Below are 13568 nucleotides of genomic sequence, written 5' to 3'. Positions count from 1 at the left end.
ATCCGGTTTGCTGAAGAGCAAAACCAGAGTAACACCAGCACCTGCAGGAGCTGGGGTGCCTTATGATTCTGTGATTCTGTGATTCTGTAATGTGGGCCTGGCGCAGCGGGAGGGTACAACCAGCCCCTCCCCTTGGTCGGACACTCCTCGCAGCATTTGTATTTACTGCAGAAGCAGAAGGCAGTGCCGCCCTGCTGCCGGCGTGCGCTTCCCCGACAGGCCCTGCCAGGACAGCACTGGAAGATGCTGCTAGGAGCAGTGTTTGGCCTCCTCCTGGTGCACGTGGGTCCCATGCTGCTTCTGCGCTAGGTCCACGGATGCTTTCAAGGTGAAGGAGTTTGGCTAGACTGGATTGCTGCTGGAGTTGTCTTGCAGCCAGGTTTCCAAAGAGGACAGATGGATGCCGACTGCGATGACAGATTGCTCTACAGACCTTACATTTTTCATGTCAGAAATCATTTTTATTTCTTTTAAAGCCAAAAATAGTACCTTACAGTGATTAAAAACCCACTCCAACCCCCCTGCACCCACCAAAACCCCACCCATAACAAAGATAATTGACTAATCCAGCCTTTCTGGACTAATCCACACTTCAATTTTTACATGGGGTACATGGTAGAAACAGTATCTACCCTACAGTTCTAGAGGAATTAGCCAAGAAGGAGAGTTATGGTGAAGAAAGTTGTACGTCAGCCCTAATTCAGCAAGACATTTTGCAATGTTGCCCTTAAAATGCATAAGAAGTGCCATTTAAGTCATAAGGACTACACACAACCTCACAACGGACTGCATTCTGCTGTGCCGGGGACCGCAAGCACAAACCATGAACGTAAAAAACATACCTGAAAACCCCTAAACCTCTGCCTCTTTATGAGACAGGCGAATCAAGCTTTTAACGCTAGTGTGCGATCACATTAATGTCCGTATGTTCTTCGACTGGCATTACCTGGCATGTTGGAAAGAACAGGATTTCTCTCTAGAACTATTCGTACAGATGCATGGACATCAAGAGGGTTTGAACACCACCACGGCGTCGGGCCCTGTCAAAACCGGTCACCGCCTGAATTTACCCAGCAGCTACAGCAACCAGCTTGATAGGCAATTGCATTCAAAACAACTGCGCTCACAAACACATTCGAGATGCAACGCTTTCCCTGGAGGTCAGTTCACAAACAAGAGGCACCACCTGTGGGGCAAAGCAGCGAGTACAGCTTGTCCAGTTCAGCTGGCCTCTGGCTCTCCCCTTTTGCCATTTGGGGAGATCCCTGATGGGATCTCAGTTTGTTCTGTCATCCTGGCCACTTTTCCTTTTGATCCGTTTTCTTCAGCGTGGCCATGCTTTACCTTCATTTCCATGGGGTCATCTGCATCATCTACGGCAAGAAGGGAAAAATTCAAGTTTGCGAGTCCTTCTCTGACTTCAGTGCAACAGCCCACAGCGGGTGAGGTTACAGAGGTGCCAGAAGACGCTTCTAGTCAGAGGCAACAAGAACAATGTGTATATTGTATATGTATGTCACTACACAAAAAAGCTGTGGGCAGGCTGGAGGGGTCCAGAGCAGGGCCACCAAGGGGATCCAAGGGCTGGGAAGCCTCTCTCAGCCGTATGGGGATGGGCTGGGAGAGCTGGGTTTGTTCAGCCTGGAGCAAAGGAGGCTCAGAGGGGATCTCATCACCACGTCCCAGTACCTAAGGGGGAGCTACAGGGAAGATGGAGACTCCCTTTTCCCAAGGAGTCCCATGGAGAGGACAAGGGGGGATGGACACAAGTTGCTCTTGGGGAGATTCTGACTGGACACGAGAGGGAAATTTTTCCCCATGGGAACAGTCACCCATTGGAATAATCTCCCCAGGGGAGGGGTTGGCTCCACCACATTGGGCACTTTGAAGCCTCAGCTGTACAGGGTGCTGGGCCGTCTTGTCTAGGCTGGGCTCTTGCCTAGGAAGGTTGGGCCAGATGATCCTGGAGGTCCCTTCCAACCTGGGATTCTATGATTCAGTGCTGGGAGTAGGAGACTCCTGTTCTCAGATTTTGGCATTCCATATCTCCTAAGAGCAATCAAAACATTTACTCCCCTATACCAAAGGGTTTATGGAAGAACTCTCAGCATACATTGGTTATATCCGGAAGGTACCGATGTGCAACCTCCTGGATACATTCATATGCACAGGACTGGGAACAATCAATTCCTTCTGACCATAGCAACTGAGGTAGGAATGCTGAAGACTCCTCTCGGCTGCTGCAGTTGGATTTCTGTAATATGGACGGGGGCTGCTATCGCATACACCGTTAAATACAAAAGCATCGCTTCACTTTCCCTCCTGCAGAGGATTCCTCTGAGGCTACAAGCTCATCACAGGCCCTGGGATTTCCATTTTAAGAGCACAGGTGCCATGTAAGTGGAATATCTCTGTGATTGGAAACACCAAATTAATTCAGGCTAGCCCAAAGTTTGAGTGTTCCAGCCTTATCTGATAACTACTGGTTTGTTAGGCATGTGCTTAACCTACTTAGAAAACAAGGTCAAAAGGTAAATTTCGTAGAGCAACTCAGCTCTCAAGGGCTTTTTGCTAATTTGTGGTCAGTGGGAATCTCAAGTAATTCCTACTACAGGGCAGGGCAGATCATGGTAATGGGGTGATGGTTTTAAACTAAACCAGGGTAGGTTTAGACTGGAGATAAGGAAGAAATTCTTTACACTGAGGGTGGTGAAACAGTGGCAGGGGTTGCCCGGAGAGGGGGTGGAGGCCCCATCCCTAGGAACATTCCAGGCCAGGTTGGACGGGGCTGTGAGCAGCCTGATGTGCTCCTGCAGGGGGGTTGGGCTGGGTGACCTCTAGGGGTCCCTTCCCACCCAAACCATTCTATGATTCTATGGTAAAAAGGACAAACCACAATGCTGTGGTTCACAAGAGGCGTGGGCAGAGCTGCAGAGATTTCTGCACCTTGGAGAGACACCTCGCAAGCCTGGAGGCTGGGGAGTCTGTGCAGACCTACCGGAGGTAGAGGAGGTCTGCTTTGGGGAAGGCATTCCCCCAGCAGGCACAAGCAAGCTCCCATCCTGCGAGAGCAGCCGGAAGGGCACCGCTCAACCTCTGGTTTCCCATTTTCACAGTAACTAGAAGAGCAGCACACGGTGTTGGTAACCAAGAGGAAAGGCGTCCTGGAAATCAACACAAAACCAACCCCCAAAGCTGGTGGCAGCCTCTACATCGCAGCCCACTGAACATCTGGGGCTGCAGCACCGCTTACCCCTGGTGAGCTGGGCTGTTCGGGACTGTTCCTCTCGGACCTGTTTCATCAGCTGCAGGTTGTGATCGCTGGCTTCCTTGTGGTTCACCATTGGGAAGGGGTAATCCTGACCTGGTGCAACATGGAGACAGCAGCCTTTACAGAACTCATCAAGGACGTTTCACTGGATTTGCACCAGGGCAAATGCTTGCAGCATTTCTTAAAATAAAAGGCATCGAAGACAGACCACATGACCCCACTCTGCAGAAGTGCCCGTTTCTCTCCATCAAAGAGCAAGAGCTCCCATTTAGACATAAGCTTATAAGAAACTTCAAAGATGCATTAGAGCAAGCGTAAAAGCACAAGATGTTCAGCTACTATTTAAAGACAGCCAAGCATCTGGGACAGATAAATGCAAAGGCAACAACTTTGAGTGATCTAAGTTTTAGGACATGAAGTTGAGGCAAAAACACGTACTCTGAAATTAGACTCCAGTAAAAAACTTTAAAGGAGAACTGACAGAAGGTGGGCTGCTGGATTAATCCATTTTCAGCAGATAAATGCATGGCCTGCGTTGGAAGGCAATGCTCCCATCTCACGAACGTAATCATTGTGGAAGGTTAGCAGCACCAAAATCCTTAGCAAGGCATCCGAATGAATTACCTATGATACACCCTGCTTGCTTTTGCTCCTCATCAGATGCCGTCCAGGGCTCGTAGATATACTTAGAAGGGAAGTTCTTTAGTACAGGCAAGTATTTCCTACAAAACAGGAATAATATGGGGGTTTACAATCCTGTGGACAAATGCTTATACATTTAAGAGATGTGTAAACCACCCTGTGCCATATCAATTCTCGGTGATCGTGTTGATACCGTAATCCATAGGAAAGTCCTGATTCATTTTGCACAAAACCTGTTTTCATGTTCTGAAGCCCTCCGCAGGGTGACAGCTTCCGAAAGTTAACTTTACAGCAAGGAATAAAGGGGTGGATTTAAACATCACTTCAGTTTTTACTTCATCTAAAATATTTGGGGGTTTAACACATTCACTGACATTTCACCCTAAAACTCAATACATTTCAAAACCAAGCAAATTTTTTAAAATCTAAAAAAATTCTTAGAGAACAGAAAAGTCATTTTCTGCCCCACGCTGTCAGGTATGGGCTCCCCCTTGGCAAGACACAAAGTCGGACAGGGCGTGAGGAAGAGGAGATGTGAGGAAATGGAGTTGCTTGCTCCAACACCACCACAGCCTGTTCCTACTGCAGTCAGCTGTAAAATCCCCCACTGCTTAGGAGAAAGCCCCTCAGTACCTTATCTAGAGATAAGGAAATCGAGACTCTGAAGCAAAGAGGACTCACGCCGAGTGGGAAATTAAACTTAAGCATCTGAAAGGAATCAGACTGCCTACAAACCCAAAAAAACACAGCGCAGAGTGGAGCAGGGGGGGAGCTGTGGGAAGTTTTAGACAAATCCTTTAGAAAGGGGAGTCAACCCGGTGATCAAACATGGTGCTGGGGCCAACGGGTGCTCACAGATCAACACAGAGCCCTGCTCAGTCATCAGCTGTGCAGCCATGGGAGCCTTTGCTCCTCTGTGCCTCAGTTTCCTTATGTGTTAAATAAAATCATTACCATGACCCCAGTTTCACAGGGGTGCGTGTTTCAAACAGACCGAGCTCCTCAGCTCCTGTAAGAGGAGCCAGGGCAGCGCCGACGGAGCAGGCGGCGCCGTGCTGTGCATCGCCCTACCGGATGTACTGCCCCTCGGGGTCCGTGCGCTTCCCGAAGCGGACGGGGCAGAAGATGCGTGTGTACTGGTGGAAGAACGCGCTGGCCGACAGCCACATCCAGTTCCCTGCGTTGATGCTGTAGTCAGCATCTAGAAGCAGCTCTTCAAACACCTGCGCTTCAGGGATGGGAAGAGAAAGAGAGAGGCACCTGAAATGGCTGTCCTCATGGCAAAAAAATAACCAAACAGGCTGGGAGATGAAGGGTGGAGCTTGGCACTGTGCTGGTCTGGGCTACCCTGCTCACAGGGCACACAGGGAAGGCTCTCCAGCAAGACAGTTTGCCAGAAGGAAGCTAGAGCAGGACCCAGTGATAGAGCAACCCCAAGCCCAAAGGGCTGGCTTTGAGGCTTGCTGCAGACTGAGCAGGTCTCAAATATCCTCATCATCCAAAATCATCAGCCTTGGGGACCTCTCACTGCTGCACCCAGCACGGCAAGCTCAGACTTGAGCGAGAGACCGTGAGATTTCATGAACTGTGAGATTTTGTAAACCGTGAGATTTCTAGTGAGGGTCAGTAATGAAGCGCTGCTCTACGGTCCCACCGCCCACTGCCAAGGCTCGTGTTTTGCAGGTGTTCCTCAACGTCAGCCAGAGCAAGGAAAACCAAAAAACCAGAAGTGAACCTTCATGCCCTCTTCCCAGCTGATCCACAGGTCCCCCCGTGTCAGGAAGCAGGCGACAGCGTGCCGAGCAAGGTGATGGATCCAGCCTTCCTGGCGCAGCTGGGTCATAATCGCATCGATCCACGGGAACCCCGTCTGTGCCTGCAGCAGGAAAGAACCATCAGCCCTCCTGCATGAAGCTTCGTAACACTGCTTTCCCACTCAAACAGCTGGCAGGGACCAATCCCAAGGAAATGGAAAAAATCTAAACTGAAACCTAGCAGCTGTGGCAATGCATCTTGTTACCGTTTTCCATTTGTGGAGCCTCTCTGCATCCTCGTACCAACTGATCTGAAGGCAGATGGGGTTCCCAGCCATTTTGGTGAAGTTTGGTGTTGCTGATGCCACCGTGTAGAAGAATTCCCTCCACAGAAGCTGCCCTTGGAGTGACACTGGGGGCAGAGAGTGATGCTTGGCCTGCAAAAGACAAGATGAGGTGAAAGCTTCAGTTCATATATACCACTGCAGTCTCACTCATTTTGTGACTGTCAGGCCCATAAAATAAAGATTAATCTAACTACACTACTGGCTCTGTGGCATTTTACCATGAAAGCCCAAGAAATCAAATATCTGAAGCAATGCTACATGCCCAAAAGCAAAGCTGAACTCTGTTAGTCCTCAGTGTTACCTCAAACATTCTCTGTCCACCTTCCAAAATGCTGCCACACTAGGATTGCCTAAACCAAATGTGTTTATTAACATATTAACTGCTTGACTAGCTGAATTCAGGTGGCTCAGCCATGTCTCAAGAGATACTCTTACGAAGGAGATCAGGGAGACCTTGGTTTTCTCGGGTTGGTTTCAACCATCCTTTTTCTTATGGCTGCATCTCTCCTTGTCCCATGCAAGGGCCTCCTCACGCACCCCATCCAGCCGTGGTTACCTCCCCAGTCCCCAGCCCAATGATTAAAGCCTCCCACAGCCAAACACGTGTTGATTGATTGTGCCTGCCCAAGCTAAACAGCCAAGGGTCGTAGATCAAGCTCCCCAAGGCCCACGGACCACCTGGGTCTCCCAAACCACTCCAGCCTCATGCAGCACCCAGCCCACCAGCCCCAGCATCCCCTTGCAGATCCCCTGTCCTGGTTTTGGCTGGGACAGAGTTAATTTTCCTCCCAGTAGCTGGCATAGCACCATGGTTTGGGTTTAGGATGAGAAGAATGTTGGTAACACACGGATGGTTCTGTTGTTGCTAAGCTGTGCTTACACCAGGCAGGGACTTTTCAGCTCCAGGGGCACAAGGAGCTGGGAGGGGGCACAGCCAGGACGACCGACCCCAACTGGCCCCAGGGCTATTCCAGACCATAGGGCATCATGCCCAGTATAGAAACTGGGGGGAGCTGGCTAGGGAGCGGCGATTGCTGCTTGGGGATGGGCTGGGCATTGGGCGGTGGGTGGTGAGCAATTGCACTGTGCATCACTTGGTTTGCATATTCCATTATCATTATTGTTATTATCATAATCACCATTATTTTCCTCTGCTGTTTTATTAAACTGTCTTTATCTCAACCCATGAGTTTTCTCACTTTTACCCTTCCAATTCTCTCCCCCATCCCACTGGGAGGGGGAGTGAGCGAGCGGCTGTGTGGGGCTATGTTGCCGGCCAGGATTAAACCACGACAGAATCAAACAAGTTTTCAGAAGTTGGTTTGGGCTTATGCTATGGTTAAAACTTATCTGAGGTGAAAACAGATGATTTTTGCAAACAAAACTGCTTTAACAGCCTAAACCGATCAAAAACTTCACTCAAGCACCAGGCAGACATCTTGAACTCCTTGAATTTTAGGAGGGTTTTCCTGGGCTTCCCTGCTGCATCCCTCATTGCTCCCTATTTATCATATTTCTAAAACGTAGCTGGGAGAAGCTGTACACATTCACACAACAGATAAAGCCACTCACAGATTTCACAGGATGCTGTGAGAAGACGTTAGCAAAGTAGCGTTTTTTGATGCACCAGGTGATGATCCAAGTATTAAATCCTAGCCCCACGTGCCAGACATGTGAGAGCACTGGATTTGCTTCACTATGACCAATTATTTTCTTACCTGAGCATAAATGTTTGACAACCTATAAAAAAAGGTGCGAACTGACAGACAGCCCATACTGAAATAGGGGCTCAGGCCCGTGGTGCTTGGAAGCAGCGAATTTGGGATTGTTCTCGGTTTAGTAAAACTTGCCACCCAGCCCTAAAATGGAAACAGAAATCCAGGTTCAGGCAGTGTGAGGAGACGCATGTCCAGCTAACGAAACGGGGAAAAAACTCTTGGCAATTGGTTTCTGCATCACAGAGGCTTGTTCAGTGCCATGCCTGGAAGATGCTCCCACCACCCATCCGCCCACAAATGCCACCATCAAGGGCAACGACATCTTGAGACCAGGCTGCCGTCCTCCTCCAAGATCTCCAAATACACAGACCCCCTCCAAGCCCAACATCAAGGCCATGTCTCCCCCGTGGGTGCTGTGAAGCTCTGCCTTCCCCAGAGAGCCAGGTGATTTTGTAACATGGGGAACAGCACTCTTGGCCCAACAGCACTGCACTGAAGATCTTTTCCACTTTATGAAATCGGGAAGGGGTGAAGTATCTGCTTCAAAGCAGCCAGCACCAAGGCAGGCTTGGCTGCCAAGAGCTCAGCCTCGGCGGGGAGAAACTCAGCTAGAGCTGGGACAGCTGAGCAGTTTCTTGAGGTCCAGACACAACCATGCATTAAAGGAGCAAGGTGGACATTAGCCTCAGCCCATTGAGAGCCTCCATCATCACTTACGTAAAATCAAGGCTGACCTGGTCAGTCAAGTGTTGCTCCAGGCGCTGGAGCCCTTCGGTCTCCCCTCCTCTCCAGGGGGAAAGGCTCTCCGGGGAGATCTTCAAATCCACAGGGAGAGGCACCCCATAATGCTCAGCCAGGCCCGGGTCAGGGGGGCTACATCTCCTAATGTGAAAGAGAGACCCCTGTCAAAGAAGGAACCGGAGCCAGAAGAGGGAGGAAGACCCGTGCCCATCGCACACGCCAAGGTCTCCTCTGTCGCGGCACAGCCAGAGCACGGGGGAACGAAGGCTCAGCCAGAAACCCCTGGCTGCACTCTCCCTGGGGAAGAAAGAGCTCGTCCTGTAATCGCTCCAGGTAGTTCTAGCCTGAATTGGGGGAAGAGGAGCAGACCCACCAAATCACAGCGCTCGGAGGGGCCAGCTGCAGCCCCCACAGCTCAGCACCCCTCTCACCTCCCATCCGCCATGTAAGGCTGGGAGGCACCTCCTCCCCAGCCTCCCCCCACTGTCTCCTCCGTCCCTGGGAGGGAGCTCAGAGCATCCCCAGGCTCTGAATGTAATTATGGGGCACTGCCACTAAACATAATTATGGGTCATGGCCTCCAAAGGCAACTCCGGCTCCCGTGCCTCCGAGGTGCGGTCGCTCTGGGAAAGGTTCCATAGGGAAGGAGGCAGAGCAGGTCCCTGGGCCGCCTCCCCAGCTGCTCCTCCCTAACCAAGGTGGGGGCTCCCCAAGCCCATGCCTCTGTCCCCCCACATCTCTTCCGCAGCCTCAGCTGCTGAGGCTTCCCGAGGCCTCTGCCCCCTCCGAGGCTGGAAAAGCATCAGGGCAGGGGTTTTCTTCCCCCTGTAAAACACAGAGGAGGAGGTTCAAGGAAGGGTCAGTGGTATGCAGACTTCTCAAAACCCACAAATGAACTCAGATAGCAATAGAGATCTTGCCACTTACCTGGAAGAACCTGAGCTCAGCTCTGTTGCAGACACCTACAGAAGAAGGGGCCAGTGCAGCTCTCAGAGCACTGACATAACACAGGCCTGCTGGGAAGCATGTGAACCACTTATCTCACATCATCATTAATTTAAAAAGTGCAAATAAACAAATTAGGGAAAAAAGGGGAAAAAAAAAAAAAACAGTGCAAGAAAAACCATAGGAACCGATATATCCCAATACTTACATGGGTCTTATCATCAGACTGTTAGAGGACATAATTCAGGAATTAATGGGATTCCCCTAAGATGGGAAGACCTAAGCCTGGGTTACTGACACAGAGCTGAGGTCACACAGGTGAAGCCTGACACAAGTCCCAGATATCTGCAGTCCCATCCCCAGTGGCCAGCTCTCTCCTACCCCAATCGTACCTCCCTTTGGATCACGGACCTCTCCTCGTAAGACATCCCTGACTCTGAGCTTCTTCACAAGTCCTGGGAGACATGAGCTTGGTCTCTCCTTCCCATACAGCAGAGGGGAGGAGAGAAAGATTTAAAGCCAGAAGGGAACAGTAGGATTATTCCACTGAATTTCCCACATAAAACAAACTACAGTGGTCCATCCAACTCCTGCGTTGAATCTTGATTTGTGACGAAGCTAGAGCACGCCTTTGAGAGACCGACCTGTAATTCCTTAGCCATTCCCCTGTTAAACTCTTACATACCTTAAAAGTCTGTCTCAATCTGCCTTGCTAAAGCTTAAGTCTTTGGACTGTGCCCCCTCTCATCTGCTCTCCCCTCCTAATAGCAGAATCACGTCCCCTGTACATACAATCGATAACCCTCCATGCACAGACGTAATGCAACGTAACATTTTTTCCCCACAGGGCTGTCAGGGGCTGGAAGGGGCTGCCAATTTCTGTCAGAACTTAAGACCCACATGAGAATCAAATCCTCCCTACGCCATCCAGGCTATACAGAAGTGATCGGACTTGCAAAATGGGTATCTTATAGCTAATAAGATTTAGAAGAGGTCAAAAGGTGTATTTGTATGACTGTTACCAGGATGTCCTGGTAAAATAAATGTGTAATAAATTTATACTTGCTTGCAGCACGATGAATTGCAAAAACATATCCAAGAAAGTCAGGAGGTTGTAAAGACAAACTGTGATTTTCTCACTTCCCATGGCGAGCAAGACTTTCTTAAAGCGTGAGTACTTTCTGATAAATATTCTTGAGTGTAAGCAATGACGCTGGCTGCTTTGGGCACATTTATTTATATTTACTTATATATTCTTAAAGCGTGAGCAAACAGTCATTTTGATGTGACTTTTTCAGAATTCTGATCCGCTACACTAAGAAAATGCCTCAAGTATCAACAGATACCTTGATTGAAATTGGAAAGAAAATGACAGCTGTTGGTACTAAGTGCTGCCCGCTCCCTGAAGACAAACGCCTACCTTGTTCTGAGGGATATGTGAGTACATGTGTTCACTCACTCTGCTCCTCTTGGAGATTTCTTCTGTTCTCAAAAATATTGAATTCTGGTGAGGTAGTAAACTCACTATGATTTTTCATTAACCCCAAGCTAAGCATCTGCCTAGCGGAATTCAAAGCCTGTTCATTTTTAATGGATGCGAGAACCTAAATAGTTGTCTGATGGTACTTGTGAAAATTTTAGCTAAACTTTGCTCTCCCTCAGAAAGCACAAGCAAGTCGATCGTGTCTCCATCAGCTTGCATTTGGAAAAGCTAAACAGTCTCTTAAAAAAAACCCCAAAACAACAAAACCCAACATACTTGCTGATCGTAGCCCAATGGACAGACTGTTTGTAGATTAAGAAATGCCTGACTGCAGGCTCTGGAATGGGCTGCCCAGGGAAGGGGGCGAGTCCCCACCCCTGGGGGGATTTAACAGCCGGGCAGACGCAGTGCTTAGGGCCAGGGTTTGGGGGTGGGATGGCAGGGGTAGGGGAATGGTTGGGCTGGGGGAGCTTAAAGGGCTTTTCCAACCCAAATGATTCTGTGATTCCATGATCTAAAATATGCCATGGCCCTGGCTCTTCTTTTGGGCAGAGAAAAAGGACCTGCCATTTCCTGCTGTCTAGGTGGTACTTACTGGAAGTCTTCGGCCGTAAGGTTTCGGACAGGCACCTCAGGATCGCCCAGCAGAGACAGAATGTGAAGGAACCTCTTGTATGTTAACGGGGGAGTCCCACCGTTCAGGTCCAAAACCCTAAGTGAAACAAGATCACTTTTCACCATAACATAAACCAAGAAGGAAGCTGGAGCCGCCAGGGGGTAGGAAGGTGACAGCAGAGGCCAGAACAGCCCCCGTTCATGCCACTGAATGTGGAAATTACAGATTTTACAAGTAAAACTTCCCTGGGTGAACACACATCCATCCCAAGAGCAGTCTCTCGGGACCTGAGACAACAAACTTGGGACCAAAATGCCAGCCACAGCTTCAACTGGGCAGCTCTGTACAGCCAGACATAGCCAGGATGGCAGAGTGCAAGGTGTACGACACCTCTGTGGCTGCCAGAGGCAGTCTGATCACCAAAAAAACGCAGCTTCAGGGCAATAAATAACTCTTCTATGTGAGCAACCACCTGTGCAAACAGACAGCTTGAATTCAAGACAGCAAGCGGCACACATCCATTCATTGATGTCAGCTGGGGGCCTTCCAGAATCAGCGTTAAGCCTGGTTTAGCTATTACTGATCACCTCCCTATGATTATTAATTACAATATCTTCAGTCATTCAGCTCTGGATCCAAGTGTATCCAGACACCAGGGAAAGTTGATTATAAAGATATAAAAAAAATCTGACACAAAAACTATAGAAAATCCTATTAAATGTGTTAAAGAATTTCTTCCGCTCTGTTTAAAAGAGTAGCTGATATAAGCTTTGAAGTGAATTAAAATGCCAAAAGGGAGAAAAATTAACAAACCCTTTAGGCTCAAATCACAGCCCAACATCCTAACACCCCTGCAAAATCTCTTCTGTTACTTCCAGAAGACCAACACACAAAAATTCTCCAGCAAACAGCACCACGTTCACCTCAGATAGTCCAATTTTCCCAAAGGGAACACATCAGGATCCAAAAAGACCAAGATACTTGGCCTTTTCTCCCTGATGCTTGCTAAATCTAAAATAAACCTTCCTGGAGACCCCTCACTGGTCTCCAGGGCAATCTCGTACCGTTTGGTATCGTACAGACTGTGGCCCACCAGGGAAAGCACCTCAAAGCCCAGCTCTTCCCCCAGACGTCGTATGTTGGCCTCCATTTCCTTGTAAAACGGTTCCATCTCCGCATCCAGAGTCACTTGTGTGATTTTCCACTTCTGGATATGGTCTCTAAGAACAGACTCATACTCTCCTTGAATAACCAGCAAGCAAGAGCCCAGCTGACACAGGTTTTTCTGGAGATCCTCCAGGGACTGCAGCAGAAAATGCCACCGCAGGGCCCCTATGTGCATCACGGATGTCATGAACTTTCTGTCCAGGACGTAGACAGGGTAGACGACCTCCGAGGACTCCAGCGCGGCCAGCAGTGTTGGGTTGTCATGAAGCCGAAGTCCCTTCCGGAAGAGATGAATGGTGCGATGTGGCATCCTGGCTGTTCTCCTCAGATCTGCTAAAAGAGGAAGGGAACCGTTGGATTTGGGGATGCACAATCCCTGGTAAAGAACAAGATCCATTAGCAATTGGGAATGGAGCTCCAAACAGCCCTCAGCTCTTTTTACTGCAAATCTCTTCTGCCTTTTGATAAGTTTTTGTGAGAGAGAAAAGCAGAAACAGGATCCAGCCGCTCTCCTCAGTCTCCTCAGCCAGGTCCCACCACTCAGCAGCTGTATCACCATCTTGCCCCACAGAGAACGACTTCTTCCCCAAATGAGTCACTCAAGTCCTTAAATTAAATCCCTAAATTAAACTACATCGCAACAGCACCCACCAGAAGGAAGGAATCAAAACAGACAGAGCTGCCCAAGCTCCGTTTACTGCAAAAACGTTGTACAACCCCACAGATGTGGCCATCAGCAAACCCTCCAGCAGTCCACAGCGAGATGACGACTCAGGAGCTCTCCATTCGTACGCAACGGGCTGCGGGGAGAAGAGCTCTGCAGGGGCCCTCATCTCATCAGAGTCCTGACACAGCAGTGAAAAGCCTTTCTGGATTTCAGCAGG

General features: G+C 49.3%; 1 protein-coding gene across 3 annotated transcripts in view; it reads right to left on the bottom strand.

Annotated features, from left to right (window-relative positions):
* Positions 1–549: 549 nt before the first annotated feature.
* LOC104121989 (cryptochrome-1-like) overlaps positions 550–13568 on the bottom strand; it is a 15887-nt gene continuing 2868 nt past the window's right edge. The window contains exons 2-11 of one of the 3 annotated variants that reach the window (XM_009634061.2): positions 12582–13017; positions 11497–11613; positions 8467–8614; positions 7733–7873; positions 5934–6104; positions 5649–5789; positions 4985–5136; positions 3896–3993; positions 3254–3364; positions 550–1373 (exon numbers count right to left, since the gene is read on the bottom strand). In XM_009634061.2, the coding sequence (XP_009632356.1) occupies positions 1222–1373; positions 3254–3364; positions 3896–3993; positions 4985–5136; positions 5649–5789; positions 5934–6104; positions 7733–7873; positions 8467–8614; positions 11497–11613; positions 12582–12994 (1644 nt within the window). In that variant the 5' untranslated portion in view covers positions 12995–13017 and the 3' untranslated portion in view covers positions 550–1221. The remainder of the gene's footprint in view (positions 1374–3253; positions 3365–3895; positions 3994–4984; positions 5137–5648; positions 5790–5933; positions 6105–7732; positions 7874–8466; positions 8615–11496; positions 11614–12581; positions 13018–13568) is intronic. The other 2 variants (XM_035889710.1, XM_035889711.1) reach the window with 2 other exon arrangements.

The sequence above is a fragment of the Egretta garzetta genome, unplaced genomic scaffold (genome assembly GCF_000687185.1).
Source record: "Egretta garzetta isolate BGI_Z169 unplaced genomic scaffold, ASM68718v1 scaffold202, whole genome shotgun sequence".
Taxonomy (NCBI): domain Eukaryota; kingdom Metazoa; phylum Chordata; class Aves; order Pelecaniformes; family Ardeidae; genus Egretta; species Egretta garzetta.
Note: the sequence above shows the minus strand (reverse complement) of the source record. Positions and strands in the feature narration are given on the sequence as shown.